Source organism: Anser cygnoides, unplaced genomic scaffold, assembly GCF_040182565.1.
Source record: "Anser cygnoides isolate HZ-2024a breed goose unplaced genomic scaffold, Taihu_goose_T2T_genome scaffold_52_1, whole genome shotgun sequence".
Classification (NCBI taxonomy): Eukaryota; Metazoa; Chordata; class Aves; order Anseriformes; family Anatidae; genus Anser; species Anser cygnoides.
In genome coordinates this window covers 91,419-108,829 of record NW_027103075.1, presented here as the reverse complement: position 1 = coordinate 108,829, position 17,411 = coordinate 91,419, and the positions used below count along the sequence as shown (strand labels likewise).

Genomic DNA, 17,411 nt, shown 5'->3' with positions numbered 1-17,411 from the left:
CACGTGATCCCCCTGCCGGCCGCCTCCCCCCGTTCCCATAGCAACCGCCCCTCCCTCTTCCCTCCCGCTCTCCCCCATTGGCCCGCGCGCCTCACGTGACCCCTCCCCGCCACCTCCCCCCCGTTCCCATAGCAACCGCCGCCCCTAGCGCACCCCACGTGACCGCCGCCCCGCGCCCCTCTCCGTTGCCATGACGACCTCCCCTCCCCCTACAGCCCCGCCCCTCCCCTCCCATTGGCCCGCTCCCCCCACGGGCCCCCTCCCCTCCCCGTCTCCATGGCGACGCCGCCCGCCTCGCCCTCCCATTGGCCCCGGCCGCCGCCGGGCGGGGCCCCCCCCCCCGCTGTGACGTCAGCGCCCTTATAAGGGCAGCGCCGGCGGGGGGGGGGGGAGCGCAGTCAGCCGGTTGCTATGGAGGGCAGGTGAGCGCGCGGCGCGCATGCGCAGAGCGCCCCCGGTGGGGGGGGTGGGGGCCCTATGGGGGGGGGGGCACCGCCGGTGTCCCCCGGGGGCTTCCGGGCGGCCCCGCGCCCCCGCGCCTTTGGTTCCGGCCCGCGGTTTTCCCCTCCCACCTCCCTCGTTACGCAAATGAGATGCTAATGAGGGCTAATTACGGGTAATTAAGGCCCCCCCGAGCCCCCGGCCTCTCTCGGAGCTCTTCAGCCGCTTCCCGGCTCCCCCCCCCCACCCCCGGCGGCCTTTGGGGGCTCGGCCAATGGGAGCGCGCCGCCGCGCTGTCCCGCCCCCTCGGCAGCCAATCAGCGCGCGGGGACGCGGCCCCCTCCCCCCGCTTCCGGCTCGCCCCCTCCCAGCCCGGAAAAGGGGGGGGGGGGGGAGGGAGGCGAAGTCCGTTGGGGTCACGTGGGAGAGAGGGGCGGGGTCACGTGGGAGAGAGGGGGCGGGGCCACGTGGGGGCGGGGTCACGTGGGGGGCTGCTATGGGGCCCGCTATGGGGCTGGGAGGTCTCTATGGGGCACCCTATGGGGCTGGGGGGCTCTATGGGGCACCCTATGGGGCCCAAGGGTCTCTATGGGGCACCCTATGGGGCTGGGGGCTCTATGGGGCCCGCTATGGGGCTGGGAGGTCGCTATGGGGCAGGCTGTGGGGCTGGGGGTCGCTATGGGGCTCAGGGGTCCCTATAGGGCCCGCTATGGGGCTGGGGGGGTCGCTATGGGGCCCAGGGTGACCCTATGGGGCCCGCTATGGGGCTGGGAGGTCGCTATGGGGCAGGCTGTGGGGCTGGGGGGGGGCCTCTATGGGGCTCAGGGGTCCCTATAGGAGCAGGCTATGGGGCTGGGGGGTCGCTATGGGGCCCAGGCTGACCCTATGGGGCCTGCTATGGGGCTGGGGTGACCCTATGGGGCAGGCTGTGGGGCTGGGGGGTCGCTATGGGGCTCAGGGGTCCCTATAGGGCCCGCTATGGGGCTGGGGGGTCGCTATGGGGCCCAGGCTGACCCTATGGGGCCCGCTATGGGGCTGGGGTGACCCTATGGGGCAAGCTGTGGGGCTGGGGTGGTCGCTATGGGGCCTGGGGGTCTCTATGGGGCCCGCTGTGGGGCCCGGGTGTATCTACGGGGCCCGCTATGGGGCTGGGGGGTCCGCTGGGGCTTGGTCGACCCCATAGCCCACCCCATGGCCCTTGGGTGCCCCTAAACGTCACCCCACGGGTCTTGGTTGACCCCATTGCCCACCCTATAGATCTTGGTCGACCCCATAACCCACCCCACATCCCTTGGGTGCCCCTAAACGTCACCCTATAGATCTTGGTTGACCCCATAGTTCATCCTATGGCCCTTGGGTGCCCCTAAGTGGCACCCCATGGCCCTTGGGTGCCCCCAGTGGTCACCCTATAGATCTTGGTTGACCCCATTGGTCATCCTATGTCCCTTAGGTGCCCCTAAGTGCCACCCCATGGCCCTTGGGTGCCCCCAATGCCCACCCTATAGATCTTGGTTGACCCCATTGGTCATCCTACGGGTCTTGGGTGCCCCTAAATGTCACCCTATGGGTCTCGGTTGACCCCAATGGTCACCCCATAGATCGTGGTTGACCCCATAGTCCATCCTATGGCCCTTGAGTGCCCCTAAGTGCCACCCCATGGCCCTTGGTTGACCCCAATGCTCACCCTATAGATCTTGGTTGAGCCCATTGGTCATCCCATGGGTCTTGGCTGACCCCATAGCCCACCCTATGGCCCTTGGGTGCCCCCAATGGTCACCCCATAGATCTTGGTTGACCCCATAGTCCCTTCTATGGCTCTTGGGTGCCCCCAATGCTCACCCCATAGATCGTGGTTGACCCCATTGGTCACCCTATGGCCCTTGGGTGCCCCCAATGCTCACCCCATAGATTGTGGTTGACCCCATTGGTCATCCTATGGGTCTTGGTCAACCCCATAGCCCACCCCATGGCCCTTGGGTGCCCCTAAACGTCACCCTATGGGTCTTGGTTGACCCCAATGGTCATCCTATGGGTCTTGGGTGCCCCTAAGTGCCACCCCATGGCCCTTGGGTGCCCCCAATGCTCACCCCATAGATCGTGGTTGACCCCATTGGTCATCCCATGGGTCTTGGCTGACCCCATAGCCCACCCCATGGCCCTTGGGTGCCCCTAAACGTCACCCTATGCCCCTTGGGTGCCCCCACTGCCCACCCCATAGATCTTGGTTGACCCCATAGCCCACCCCATGGCCCTTGGGTGCCCCCAATGCCCACCCTATAGATCTTGGCTGACCCCATAGCCCACCCCATGGGCCGTGGTTGACCCCATAGTCCATCCTATGGCTGTTGGGTGCCCCGAAACATCACCCTATAGATCTTGGTTGACCCCATTGGTCATCCTATGGCCCTTAGGTGCCCCTAAGTGGCACCCCATGGCCCTTGGGTGCCCCCAATGCCCACCCTATAGATCTTGGTTGACCCCATTGGTCATCCTACGGGTCTTGGGTGCCCCTAAACGTCACCCTATGGGTCTTGGGTGCCCCCAATGCCCACCCTATAGATCTTGGTTGACCCCATTGGTCATCCTACGGGTCTTGGGTGCCCCTAAACGTCACCCTATGGGTCTCGGTTGACCCCAATGGTCACCCCATAGATCGTGGTTGACCCCATAGTCCATCCTATGGCCCTTGGGTGCCCCTAAGTGTCACCCCATGGCCCTTGGGTGCCCCCAGTGCCCACCCTATAGATCTTGGTTGACCCCATTGGTCATCCTACGGGTCTTGGGTGCCCCTAAACGTCACCCTATGGGTCTTGGGTGCCCCCAATGCCCACCCTATAGATCTTGGTTGACCCCGTAGCCCACCCCATGGCCCTTGGGTGCCCCCAATGCTCACCCCATAGATCGTGGTTGACCCGAATGGTCATCCTATGGGTTTTGGGTGCCCCTAAGTGCCACCCCATGGCCCTTGGGTGCCCCCATTGCTCACCCCATAGATCGTGGTTGACCCCATAGCCCACCCCATGGCCCTTGGGTGCCCCTAAACGTCACCCTATGGGTGTTGGTCGACCCCATTGGTCACCCTATGGGTCGTGGTTGACCCCATAGTCCATCCTATGGCTGTTGGGTGCCCCTAAACGTCACCCTATAGATCTTGGTTGACCCCATAGCCCACCCCACATCCCTTGGGTGCCCCTAAACGTCACCCTATAGATCTTGGTTGACCCCATTGGTCATCCTATGGGTCTTGGTTGACCCCATAGCCCACCCCACATCCCTTGGGTGCCCCCAGTGCTCACCCCATAGATCTTGGTCGACCCCATAGCCCACCCCATGGCCCTTGGGTGCCCCCAATGCCCACCCTATAGATCTTGGTCGACCCCATAGCCCACCCCAGGGCCCTTGGCCGACCCCATAGCCCACCCCGCGCCCCTTGGGGTGCCGCCCCCCCTGATTTGTCGCCCCGTGTCCCCCCCCCCAGCTACGAGGCGTGCGCCGAGGCGGCCGCCTGGGTGTCGGGGCGAGCGGCCGAGCCCCCGCGGGTGGCCCTGGTCTGCGGCTCGGGGCTGGGGGCCCTGGCCCAGGAGCTGGAGGCGCCGCTGGCCATCGACTACGGCGACATCCCCCACTTCCCCCGCAGCACCGGTCGGTCGGGGGGGGGCACGGGGGGGTTGGGGGGGGATTTGGGGGATTTAGGGGGATTTATGGGGATTTGGGGGGATTTATGGGGGATTTATGGGGGATTTGGGGGGGTTGGGGGGGGTTTCAAGGGGGTTTGGGGGGGTTTGGGGGGGGTTGGGGGGGTTTCAAGGGGATTTGGGGGGATTGGGGGGGTTGGAGGGGATTTGGGGGGGATTTGGGGGCGATTTGGGGGCCTTTGGGGGGGTTTCAAGGGGATTTGGGGGCGTTTGGGGGAATTTGAGGGAGGTTTAGAAGGGTTTGGGGGGGTTTGGAGGGGATTTATAGGGGGTTTAGGGGGGTTTGGAGGGGATTTGGGGGGGTTTAGGGGGGGTTGGGGGGATTTATGGGGGATTTGGGGGGGTTTGGAGGGGATTTGGGGGGATTTATGGGGGGTTGGGGGGGTATTGGGGGGGTTGGAGGGGATTTGGGGGGTATTGGGGGGGATTTGGGGGGTATTGGGGGGGTTTTGGGGGGTTCCAAGGGGGTTTGGGGATTTTGGAGGGGGTTTGGGGGGCTTAGAGTGGGTTTGGGGGGGATTTGGGGGGGTTTGGAGGGGATTTAGGAGGATTGGGGGGTTTTGGGGGGGTTGGGGGAGGTTTGGGGGGGATTTGAGGGGATTTGGGGGGGATTTGGGGGGGATTTATGGGGGGTTTGGGGGGATTTAGGGGGAATTTGGGGGTATTTGGGGGGGTTGGGGGTATTTCTGGGGGGATTTGGGGGGGGTTGGAGGGGATTTGGGGGGGGTTGGGGGGGATTTGGGGGGGTTGGGGGGGTTTGGAGGGGGTTGGGGGATTTGGGGGGGGTTTGGGGGCTTTGGAGGGGATTTGGGGGTGTTTGGGGGGGGGTTGGGGGGCTTGGGGGGGATATATGGGGGATTTATGGGGGGGTTGGAGGGGATTTGGGGGGTTTGGGGGGGTTTGGAGGGGATTTGGGGGGCATTTATGGGGAGTTTGGGGGGATTTATGGGGGGTATTGGGGGGGTATTGGGGGGGTTATTAGGGGATTTGGGGGGTTTAGGGGGATTTAGGGGGGTTCGGGGGGGTTTTGGGGGGGATTTATGGGGGATTTGGGGGTTTTCAAGGGGATTTAGGGGAATTGGGGGGGGGTTGAGGGGGATTTGGGGGGGATTTGGGGGGGGTTGGGGGGATTTAGGGAGATCTGAGGGGGGTTTGGGGGGATTTGGTGGGTATTTGGGGGTGGGTTTGGGGGGGTTTCGAGGGGATTTGGGGGGGATTTGGGGGGGTTTACGGGGGATTTAGGAAAATTTGGGGGGGATTTGGAGGGGTTGGGGGGGATTTGGGGGGGATTTAGGGGAACTTGGGGGGGTTGGGGCGGTTTCAAGGGGAACTTGGGGGGGGATTTGGGGCTTTTTGGGGCGCATTGGGATGGATCCCGGATTGGGATGGGATATCCCAATTTGGGGGGGGTCTTTGGGGGGGGTCTTTGGGGGGGGTCTTTGGGGGGGGGTATTTGGGGGGGTATTTGGGGGGCGGGCCCCACTGACGGGGCGCGTCCCCCCCCCCCCCCCCCCGGGCAGTGTCGGGGCACGCGGGGCGCCTGGTGCTGGGGCGCCTGGGGGCGGCGCCGTGCGCGGTGCTGCAGGGACGCTTCCACCTCTACGAGGGGTACAGCGCCCCCCAGGTGCGCCCCACGGCGGGGTTATGGGGCGCTATGGGGCTGGGGGGGGGCGCTATGGGGCTGGAGGGGGGCGCTATGGGGTGGGGAGGGCGCTATGGGGCGCTATGGGGCTGGGGGTCTCCGTGGGGCCGGGTCCTGGGCTTCGGGTCCCGTCCGCGGTCAGTGGGGCCGACGGCGCCAGGGGGGTCTCGGGGGGGGTCCCGCGGGTGCTCCTGGGGGTCCCCCGGGTCCAGCCCTGCCCCATCGGGTGCCCCACGGCCCCCACCCCGATGTCCCCCAACCCCAAGTTCCTCACCCCGATGTTCCTCAACCCCAATGTTCCTCAACCCAGTGTCCTTCAACCTTGATGTTCCTCACCCCAACATCCTTCACCCCAAGTTCCTCAACCTTGGTGTTCCTCACCCCAAAGTTCTTCAACCCCGATGTCCTTCAACCTTGATGTTCCTCAACCCCCCATGTTCCTCACCCCAAAGTTCTTCACCCAAAGTTCTTCAACCTTGATGTTCCTCACCCCAATGTTCTTCACCCCAAGTTCCTCAACCCCAATGTCCTTCAACCCTGATGTTCCTCACCCCAAAGTTCTTCAATCCCATGTTCCTCACCCGAATGTTCCTCACCCCCATATCCTTCACCCCAAGTTCCTCAGCCTTGATGTTCCTCACCCCAAAGTTCTTCAACCTTGATGTTCCTCACCCCAAATGTTCTTCACCCCCATATCCTTCACCCCTGATGTTCCTCACCCCAATGTTCTTCACCCCAAATTCCTCAGCCTTGATGTTCCTCACCCCAAAGTTCCTCACCCTGATGTTCCTCAGCCCCAATGTTCCTCACCCCCATGTCCTTCACCCCAAGTTCCTCAACCCCAAATGTTCCTCAACCCCAAATGTTCCTCACCCCAAATGTTCCTCAACCCCATGTCCGTCACCCCGATGTCCTTCAACCTTGATGTTCCTCACCCTGATGTTCCTCACCCCCACATCCTTCACCCCGATGTTCCTCACCCCAGTGTCCTTCACCCCAAGTTCCTCAACCTTGATGTTCCTCACCCTGATGTCCTTCACCCCAAGTTCCTCAGCCTTGATGTTCCTCACCCTGATGTCCTTCACCCCAAGTTCCTCAGCCTTGATGTTCCTCACCCTGATGTCCTTCACCCCAAGTTCCTCAACCTTGATGTTCCTCACCCTGATGTCCTTCACCCCAAGTTCCTCAGCCTTGATGTTCTTCACCCCAATGTTCCTCACCCCAATGATCTTCACCCCAAGTTCCTCAACCTTGATGTTCCTCACCCCCACATCCTTCACCCCAAGTTCCTCAGCCTTGAATTTCCTCACCCCAATGTTCCTCAACCCCAAATGTTCCTCACCCCGATGTTCCTCACCCCAAAGTTCTTCAATCCCATGTTCCTCACCCCCATATCCTTCACCCCGCTGTTCCTCACCCCCATGTCCTTCACCCCAAGTTCCTCAACCCCGATGTTCCTCACCCCGCTGTTCCTCCACCCCACGTCCTCCACCCTCGCCGTTCCCCGCCCCGAGTCCCCCAGCCCCAAAGTTCTCCGCCCCGACGCCCTGGCCCCGCGTCCCCAGGTGGTGCTGCCGGTGCGCGCCCTGCGCCTGCTGGGCGTCCACACGCTGGTGCTGACCAACGCCGCCGGCAGCCTCAGCCCCGCGCTGGGCCCCGGGGACCTCATGGTCATCAAGGACCACATCGACCTGCCCGGCCTGGCCGGCCGCGGGCCCCTCGTCGGGCCCAACGATGAGCGGTGAGCGGGGGCTGCCTTGGGGGCCACCTTGGGGGGCTTGGGGGCCACCACTGGGGCCATCCTGGGGGGCTTGGGGGCCGTCCTGGGGGGCTTGGGGGCCATCTTAGGGGTCTTGGTGGCCATCTTGGGGACCTTGGTGGCCTTTGTGGTGTCCATCTTGGTGTCCGTCTTGGTGGCCACCATTGGGACCATCTTGGGGACCCTGATGGCCATCTTGGGGACCTTGGTGGCCACCATTGGGGCCACATTGGGGGTCTTGGTGGCCATCTTAGGGGGCTTGGTGGCCATCTTGAGGACCTTGGTGGTCTTCGTGGTGTCCATCTTGGTGTCCGTCTCAGTGGCCACCATTGGGACCACCTTGGGGGCCTTGGTGGCCATCTTAGGGGCCTTGGTGGCCATCTTGGAGACCTTGGGGGCCTTCGTGGTGTCCATCTTGGCGTCCGTCTTGGTGGCCACCATTGGGACCATCTTGGGGACCTTGGTGGCCATCTTGGGGGTCTTGGGGGCCATCTTGGGGACCTTAGTGGCCACCACTGGGGGCCGTCTTAGGGGGCTTGGTGGCCATCTTGAGGACCTTGGTGGCCTTCGTGGTGTCCATCTTGGTGTCCGTCCTGGTGGCCACACTAGGAACCATCTCGGGGACCTTGGGGGCCACCATTGGGGCCATCTTGGGGGTCTTGGCTGCCATCTTGGGGACCGTGGTGGCCACCATTCGGACCACTATGGGGGCCTTGGTGGCCATCTTGGGGACCTTGGTGGCCACCTTGAAGCCAGCATGGGGACCTTGGTGGCTTTCATGGTGTCCATCTTGGCGTCCGTCTTGGTGGCCACCATTGGGACCATCTTGGGGACCTTGGGGGCCACCATTGGGGCCATCTTGGGGGGCTTGGAGGCCATCTTGGGGGGGTCTTGGTGGCCATCTTGGGGACCTTGGTGGCCTTCGTGGTGTCCATCTTGGTGTCCATCTTGGTGGCCACCATTGGGGCCATCTTGGGGACCCTGGTGGCCATCTTGGGGACCTTGGTGGCCACCACTGGGGCCGTCTTGGGGACCTTGGTGGCCTTCGTGGTGTCCATCTTGGCGTCCGTCTCGGTGGCCATCTTTGGGACCACCTTGGGGACCTTGGTGGCCATCTTTGGGACCACCATGGGGACCTTGGTGGCCATTATGAGGACCTCAGTGGCCACCAGGGGGGGACTTTGGTGTCCCTCAAGGGACAGGAGACAGAAGGACACCCAGATGTCCACGATGACGACCGAGGTGTCCACCATGGTTTAGACAACCCAAGGCCACCACGATGGCCCTGATGCTGGTCGAGGTCTCCACCATGGTTTGGAAGCCCCAGGGCCACCAAGACGTGGTCGAGGTGTCCCCCATCGTGTAGACAACCCAACGACCCCACAACCTCCGTGACGTTGGTAGAGGTGTCCACCATGGTTTAGAAGACCCAACGACCCCACAACCTCCATGAAGTTGGTTGAGGTGTCCACCATGATGTTCATGGTCTTGGTGGAGGTGTCCACCATAATTTAGACAACCCAAGGCCACCAAGATGGCCCTGATCTTGGTCGAGGTGTCCCCCACGGTTTGGAAGCCCCAAGGCCACCATGACCTGGTCGAGGTGTCCCCCACGATGTAGACAACCCAACGACCCCACAACCTCCATGAAGCTGGTTGAGATGTCCACCACGATGCAGACAACCCAACCCCACCTCAACCTCCGTGAAGCTGCTTGAGATGGCCACCACCCTTTGAAGCCCCCAAGCCCACCCCAACCTCCCCAACGCCTCCGGAGCCTCCCGCCCCGTCGGTGACCCCGTTTCTCCTCGTTTTTTCCCCCCAAAAACCCCCCCCAGCTTCGGCCCCCGCTTCCCGACCATGCTGGACGCCTACGACCCGGAGCTGCGGCGCCTGGCGCTGGCCATGGCCCCCCCGGAGCTGCGGGCGCGCGAGGGCGTCTACGCCGGGGTGGGCGGCCCCAGCTACGAGACCGTGGCCGAGTGCCGCTTCCTGCAGCGCGCCGGCGCCGACGCCGTCGGTGAGTCCGGCGGGGGGGTGGGGAATTGCCCAAAACCCCACGGAAGTAGCCCAAAACCCCATGAAAGTAGCCCCAAAACCCATGGAATTAGCCCAAAACCCCACAGAAATAGCCCCAAACCCATGGAAGTAGCCCAAAACCCATGAAAGTAGCCCCAAACCCCACAGAAATAGCCCAGAACCCCACAAATAGCCCCAAACTACGTGGAAATAGCCCAAAACCATGTAGGAACGCCCCCAAACCCCACGGAAGTAGCCCAAAACCCCATGAAAGTAGCCCCAAACCCCACGGAAATACCCCAAAACCCTACAGGACCACCCCAAAACCCTATAGAAATAACCCAAAACTACAGAGGAATAGCCCCAAACCCCACGGAAGTAGCCCCAAACCCCACGGAAGTAGCCCCAACCCCATGGAAGTAGCCCCAAACCCCCAAGAAATACCCCAAAACCATATAGGACCACCCCAAAACCCTATAGAAATAACCCCAAACCCCACGGAAGTAGCCCCAAACCCCAGAGAAATAGCCCAAAACCCCACGGAAATAGCCCCAAACCCCATGAAAGTAGCCCCAAAACCCACGGAAATAGCCCCAAACCCCACGGAAGTAGCCCAAAACCCCACGGAAGTAGCCCAAAACCCCACGGAAGTAGCCCCAAAACCCCATGGAAGTAACCCAAAACCCCACGGAAATAGCCCCAAACCCCACAGAAATAGCCCAAACCCCATGGAAGTAGCCCCAAACCCCACAAGTAGCCCCAAACTGCATGGAATTAGCCCCAAACCATGTAGGAACGCCCCAAAACCCCGCAGAAATAACCCCAAACTACACGGGAAGACCCCAAAACCATATAGGACCACCCCAAAACCCCACAGAAATAGCCCAAAACCCTGTAGGACCACCCCAAAACCATACAAATACCCCAAAACCGTGTAGAATACCCCAAAACCCTACGGAAATACCCCAAACCACTCAGAAATACCCCAAAACCGTGTAGGACCGCCCCCAAAACCACCCAGAAACACCCCAAAAACCCACCCAGGAACACCCCAAACCGCCCCAAAACCGCCCCGGAAAACCCTGAACCCCCCAGGACCACCCCAAAACCACCCCCGCGTTAAATGAGCCCAAAAAAGCCCAATGACATGCCAAGAACACGCCAAGAACACGCTAAGCACATGCTAGGAACACGCTAGGAACACACCAGGACCCAATATTTCAACACAACCCCCTAAATCCCCATAAACCACCCCAAAACCCGCCCCATCTCCCCCAGACCCCTCCCTAACCCCATGCAGGACGGCGATCACGCCAAGAACACGCCAAGCACACGCGTGTCGACCACAATAACCCCTCCCAACACCCAAATATTGATTAAAAACGGTAAAAATTGATAAGATAAGAGTAGGGAAACCCCAAAAGAGGGGGGCTGGGGGTGTAGGAGGGGGGCGGCCGGGGTCTCGGCGGGGTCTTAGCATGTGCTTAGCGTGTCCTTAGTGTGTCCCCGCCCCCTTTAGGCATGAGCAAGACCCTATAACCCAAAACAAGACCCAAACACGCTGAAAACACCCTAATAACACGCTAAGACATGCTAAAAACACACTAAAACACCCTAATAACATGCTAAGACACACTAATAACATGCTAAGCACATGCTAGGAACATGCTAGGAACACGCTAGGACCACAATATTTCAACGCAACACCCTAAATCCCCATAAACCACCCCAAAAACCCCTCTATCCCCGCCGGACCCCTCCCTAACCCAGGTAGGACGGCGCTCACGCCAAGAACACGCCAAGCACACGCGTGTCGACCACATTTATCCCTCCCAAGACCCAAATACCGATAAAAAATGATAAAAATTGGCAACAAAAGAGGAGGAAAACCCCAAAAGAGGGGAGCTAGGGGTGTAGGAGGGGGGCGGCCAGGGTCTTGGCGGGGTCTTAGCGTGTTCTTAGCGTGTCCTTAGCGTGTCCCCGCCCCCTTTAGGCATGAGCAAGACCCTATAACCCAAAACAAGACCCAAACACGCTGAAAACACTGTAATAACATGCTAAGACATGCTAAAAACACTAAAACACCCTAATAACACGCTAAGACATGCTAATAACATGCTAAGCACATGCTAGGAACATGCTAGGAACACGCTAGGACCACAATATTTCAACGCAACCCCCTAAATCCCCATAAACCACCCCAAAAACCCCTCTATCCCCGCCGGACCCCTCCCTAACCCAGGTAGGACAGCGCTCACGCCAAGAACACGCCAAACACATGCGTGTCGACCACAATAAGCCCTCCCAACACCCAAATATCGACAAAAAATGGTAAAAATTGATAACGTAAGAGTAGGGAAACCCCAAAAGAGGGGGGCTGGGGGTGTAGGAGGGGGGCGGCCGGGGTCTCGGCGGGGTCTTAGCATGTGCTTAGCGTGTCCTTAGTGTGTCCCCGCCCCCTTTAGGCATGAGCAAGACCCTATAACCCAAAACAAGACCCAAACACGCTGAAAACACCCTAATAACACACTAAGACATGCTAAAAACACGCTAAAACACCCTAATAACATGCGGATACATGCTAATAACACACTAAAACACCCTAATAACACGCTAAGACACGCTGATAACATGCTAAGCACACGCTAGGAACACACTAGGATCCCAATATTTCAACACAACCCCCTAAATCCCCATAAACCACCCCAAAACCCGCCCCATCTCCCCCAGACCCCTCCCTAACCCCATGCAGGACGGCGATCACGCCAAGAACACGCCAAGCACACGCGTGTCGACCACAATAACCCCTCCCAACACCCAAATATTGATAAAAAACGGTAAAAATTGATAAGATAAGAGTAGGGAAACCCCAGAAGAAGGGGGTCGGGGGTGTCGGAGGGGGGCGGCCAGGGTCTCAGCGGGGTCTTAGCATGTCCTTAGCGTGTCCTTCGCGTGTTCCCGCCCCTTTTAGGCATGAGCACGGTGTCGGAGGCGGTGGCGGCGCGTCACTGCGGGCTGCGGGTGCTGGGGCTGTCGCTGATCACCAACGCGGCCCCGCTGCCCCCCGAGGACGGGGGCCCGGCCCCCGAGCCCCCCGCCGGGCACCAGGAGGTGCTGGAGGCCGCCAGCGCCGGCGCCCGGCACCTGCGGGAGCTGCTGGCACGCCTGGCGCCGCGCCTGGACGCCGGGCACGCGTGAGACGGGGGACGGGGGTTGGGGGGGGACACGGACACGCTAAGGGGGGTGGCGGCACGGTTAGGACACGCTAAGGGCTGGGATAACATGGGTAGGACACACGAAGGGGGTGGCGACACGTGGCGACATGGGGAGGACATGCTAAGGGGGGTGGCGACATGTGGCGACATGGGTGGGACACGCTAAGGGGGTGGCGACACGTGGCGACATGGGTGGGACATGCTAAGGGGGGTGGTGACACGGGTAGGACATGCTAAGGGGGGTTGTAACATGGTTAGGACACGCTAAGGGCTGGGATAACATGGGTAGGACACGCTAAGGGTGACCAGAACATGTATAGGACATGAGAAAGGTGGTGACACGGGGAGGACACGCTAAGGGTGACTATTAACATGGGTAGGACACGCTAACGGGGTGGCGACACATGGCGACATGTGTAGGACATGCTAAGGGTGACTATTAACATGGGTAGGACACTTTAAGGGGGGTTATAACATGGGGAGGACACGCTAAGGGGGGTGGTGACATGGGTAGGACATGCTAAGGGGGTTTATAACATGGGTAGGACATGCTAAGGGTGACCAGAACATCTATAGGACATAAGAAGGGTGGTGACACGGGGAGGACACGCTAAGGGTGACTATTAACATGGGTAGGACACGCTAAGGGGGTGGCGACACGTGGCGACATGTGTGGGACATGCTAAGGGTGTGGTGACATGGGTAGGACACGCTAAGGGCTGGGATAACATGGGTAGGACACGCTAAGGGGGTGGCGACACGTGGCGACATGGGTAGGACATGCTAAGGGGGTGGTGACATGGGTAGGACACGCTAAGGGGGTGGCGACACGTGATGACATGGGGAGGACACGCTAAGGGGGGTGGTGACATGCGTAGGACATGCTAAGGGGGGGTGTAACACGGGTAGGACATGCTAAGGGGGTGGCGACATGGGGAGGACACACTAAGGGGGTGGAGACACGTGTCAACATGGGGAGGACATGCTAAGGGGGGTGGTGACATGGGTAGGACACGCTAAGGGTGACCATAACATGTATAGGACATGAGAAGGGTGGTGACACGGGGAGGACACGCTAAGGGTGACTATTAACATGGGTAGGACACGCTAACGGGGTGGCGACACGTGGCGACATGTGTAGGACATGCTAAGGGTGACTATTAACATGGGTAGGACACGTTAAGGGGGGTTATAACATGGGTAGGACACGCTAAGGGGGGTGGTGACATGGGTAGGACATGCTAAGGGGGTTTAAAACATGGGTAGGACACGCTAAGGGTGACCAGAACATCTATAGGACATGAGAAAGGTGGTGACACGGGTAGGACACGCTAAGGGGCTGGAGACACGTGGCGACATGGGGAGGACACGCTAAGGGGGGTGGCGACATGGGTAGGACACGCTAAGGGTGACCATGACATGGGAAGGGGGGGCGACGTGTAGGACACGCGAACGGTTATGACATGGGTAGGACACGCTAAGGGTGACAACACGTGTGGGACACGCCGAGGGTGACCAGAACATGGGTAGGACACGCTAAGGGGGGTGGTGACACGGGCAGGACACGCCACGGGTGGCAACAACACGCGTAAGAACACGCTAAGGGCGCTGGCATGCCAACGGCAATGCCAACACGCTAAGGACACGCTAAGGACGGCGTGATGTGGATTGCAACACGCGTGGGATTACGACACGCTAAGGAGAACACGCTAAGGATTACAACATGCTAAGGACATGCTAAGGACATGCTAAGGATTACAACATGCTAAGGAGAGCACGTGTGGGATTACAACACGCCGAGGAGAACGCGCTAAGGCTGTCGCGTGTGGGATTACAACACGCTAAGGACACGCTAAGGATTGCGCCACGCCAAGGAGAACCCGCGTGGGATTACGACACGCCAAGGAGAACACGCTAAGGCTGTCGCGTGTGGGATTACAACACGCTAAGGACATGCTAAGGATTGCACCACGCCAAGAAGAACCCGCGTGGGATTACGACACGCCGAGGAGAATGCGCTAAGGCTGCTGTGTGTGGGATTACAACACGCTAAGGACACACTAAGGATTACGACACGCTAAGGAGAACCCACGTGGGATTACGACACGCCAAGGAGAACACGCTAAGGACGAGCACATGGTAAGGGCAACCCGCTGCGGGACAGCAACACGCTAAGGACACGGACAACACGCTCAGGGCCCCGCGACACGCTAAGGACACGGCCCCGCTGCCACTGCATGCTGGGAGGACGGACACATGTCGTTAGCGTGTCGGCCCGTGCCGAGTCGCCGCCGGGCCTGCCCCTGGCCCGTGTTAATCCCGTGGTAATCCCGTGCCGGTGGCCTGTCGCCACGTGCATGTTAATCCCGTGTCGATTCGCATCTGCCTGCCTTAATCCCGCGCTAATCCCGTGCCGATCGCATGTCGGCCGCGTGTGGGTTGCGTGTCAGTCCCGTGTTCGTTGCCGCCTGCCTGCCCTGACCCCGTGTTAATCCCGCGTTGGCCCTGGGACTGTCGCGTGTCGTTGGCGTGTTAACCCGTGTTAATCCCCCGCCCTCCCCCGTCCCGTGGCGATCGCATGTTTGTAGCATGTTCGTTACATGTTGGGACCTCCCCTGGTGCCGTGTTGGTCCCGTGTCAATCCCGTGTTAATCCCGTGTTAATCCCCTGTCATTCCCGTGTTAATCCCGTCTTTATCCCATGTTTTTCCAACCCTACCCGTGTTAATCCGTGTAAATCCCGTGTTGTTCCCATGTAAATCCCATGTTTAAACAGTTTTGCCTGTGTTAATCCGTGTTAATCCCATGTAAAGCGCACTTTGTCCCCAGTTTCTGTCCCGTGTCAATCCCGTGCCAATCCCGTGTTAATCCAGATTCAATCCCGTGTCAATCCCGTATCAATCCAGATTCCACACCCTGTCAATCCCGTGTCAATCCCGTGCCAATCCCGTGTTAATCCAGATTCCACCCTATGTCAATCCCTTGTTAATCCCATGTTAATCCAGATTCTACCCTGGGTCAATCCCATGTTAATTCAGATTCCATCGCATGTCAATCCAGATTCCACCCTGTGTCAATCCCATGTTAATCCAGATTCCACCCCGTGTCAATCCTGTGTTAATCCAGATTCAGTCCCACGTCGATCCTGTTTCTACCCCGTGTCAATCCCATGTTAATCCCAATTCCACCCTGTGTCAGTCCCGTGTTAATTCAGATTGAATCCCGTGTCAGTCCCATGTCAATCCCATGTCAATCCAGTGTCAATCCCCTGTTAATCCAGATTCAATCCTGTGCCAATCCCATATCAATCCCCTGTTAATCCAGATTCAATCCAGTGTCAATCCCATGTTAATCCAGATTCAATCCCAAATCAATCCCATGTCAATTGCATGTCAATCCAGATTCAATTTTGTGTCAATCTCATGTTAATCCAGATTCAGTCCCATGTCAATCCTGTGTTAATCCAGATTCCACCCCGTGTCCATCCCGTGTCAATCCCATGCTAATCCAGATTCCACCCTGTGTCAATCCCGTGTCAATCCTGTTTCAATCCAGATTCAATCCCGGTTCAATCCCATGCCAATCCCATATTAATCCAGATTCAATCCGCATGTCAATCCCATGTTAATCCGGATTCCACCCCATGCCAACCCTGTGTTAATTCAGATTGAATCCCATGTCAATCCTGTGTCAGTCCCGTGTCAATCCTGTATCAATCCAGATTCAATATTGTGTCAATCCCTTGTTAATCCCATGTCAATCCAGATTGCACCCCATATCAATCCCATGTTAATCCAGATGCAATCCTATGCCAATCCCATGTCAATCGCATGTCAATCCAGATTCAATTTTATGCCAACCCCTTGTTAATCCAGATTCAGTCCCGTGTCAATCCTTTGTTAATCCCATGTCAATCCAGATTCCACCCTGAGTCAATCCCATGTCAATCCCTTGTCAATCCCGTGTCAATCCCGTGTCAATCCAGATTCCACCCCCTCTCAATCCCATGTCAATCCCATGTTAATCCAGATTCAATTCCATGTCAATCCGGATTCCACAGCATGTCAATCCCGTGTCAATCCCGTGTGAATCCAGATTCCATCCCATGTCAATCCGGATTTCACAGCATGTCAATCCCATGTCATTCCAGATTTAATCCCGTGTCAATCCCATGTTAATCCAGATTCAATCCCATGTCAATCCGGATTCCACAGCATGTCAATCCCGTGTCAATCCCATGTCAATCCAGATTTAATCCCATGTCACTCCCAATGTTAACCCAGATTCTACCCCCTGTCAATCCCACGTTAATCCAGATTTAATCCTGTGTCAGTCCCATGTTAATCCAGATTCCACCTGTGCTAATCCCGTGCCAATCCCATGTCAATCCCATGTTAATCCCGTGTCAATCCAGATTCAATCCTGTGTCAATCCAGATTCCACCCCGTGTCAATCCCATGTTAATCCAGATTTAATCCCGTGTCAGTCCCATGTTAAACCAGATTCCACCCCGTGCTAATCCCGTGCCAATCCCATGTTAATCCCGTGCCAATCCCATGTTAATCCCGTGCCAATCCCGTGCTAATCCCATGTTAATCCCGTGCTAATCCCGTGCCAATCCGGTGTTAATCCCGTGTTAAT

At 59.0% G+C, this 17,411-nt stretch overlaps 2 protein-coding genes across 2 annotated transcripts in view; both read left to right on the top strand.

Moving 5' to 3' along the window:
* Window positions 1-285: 285 nt before the first annotated feature.
* Window positions 286-15,598, top strand: LOC136789497 (purine nucleoside phosphorylase-like). The gene is made up of 6 exons (XM_066989536.1): window positions 286-422; window positions 3,920-4,083; window positions 5,657-5,760; window positions 7,344-7,519; window positions 9,376-9,557; window positions 12,528-15,598. Exons 1-6 carry the CDS (start codon window positions 412-414, stop codon window positions 12,752-12,754), a joined length of 864 nt encoding a protein of 287 aa, XP_066845637.1. The 5' UTR covers window positions 286-411; the 3' UTR covers window positions 12,755-15,598.
* LOC136789498 (protein NDRG2-like) overlaps window positions 12,973-17,411 on the top strand; it is a 28,617-nt gene continuing 24,178 nt past the window's right edge. Inside the window, exon 1 of the mRNA XM_066989537.1 lies at window positions 12,973-14,910. Within this exon, the coding sequence (XP_066845638.1) occupies window positions 14,908-14,910 (3 nt within the window). The 5' untranslated portion in view covers window positions 12,973-14,907. The remainder of the gene's footprint in view (window positions 14,911-17,411) is intronic.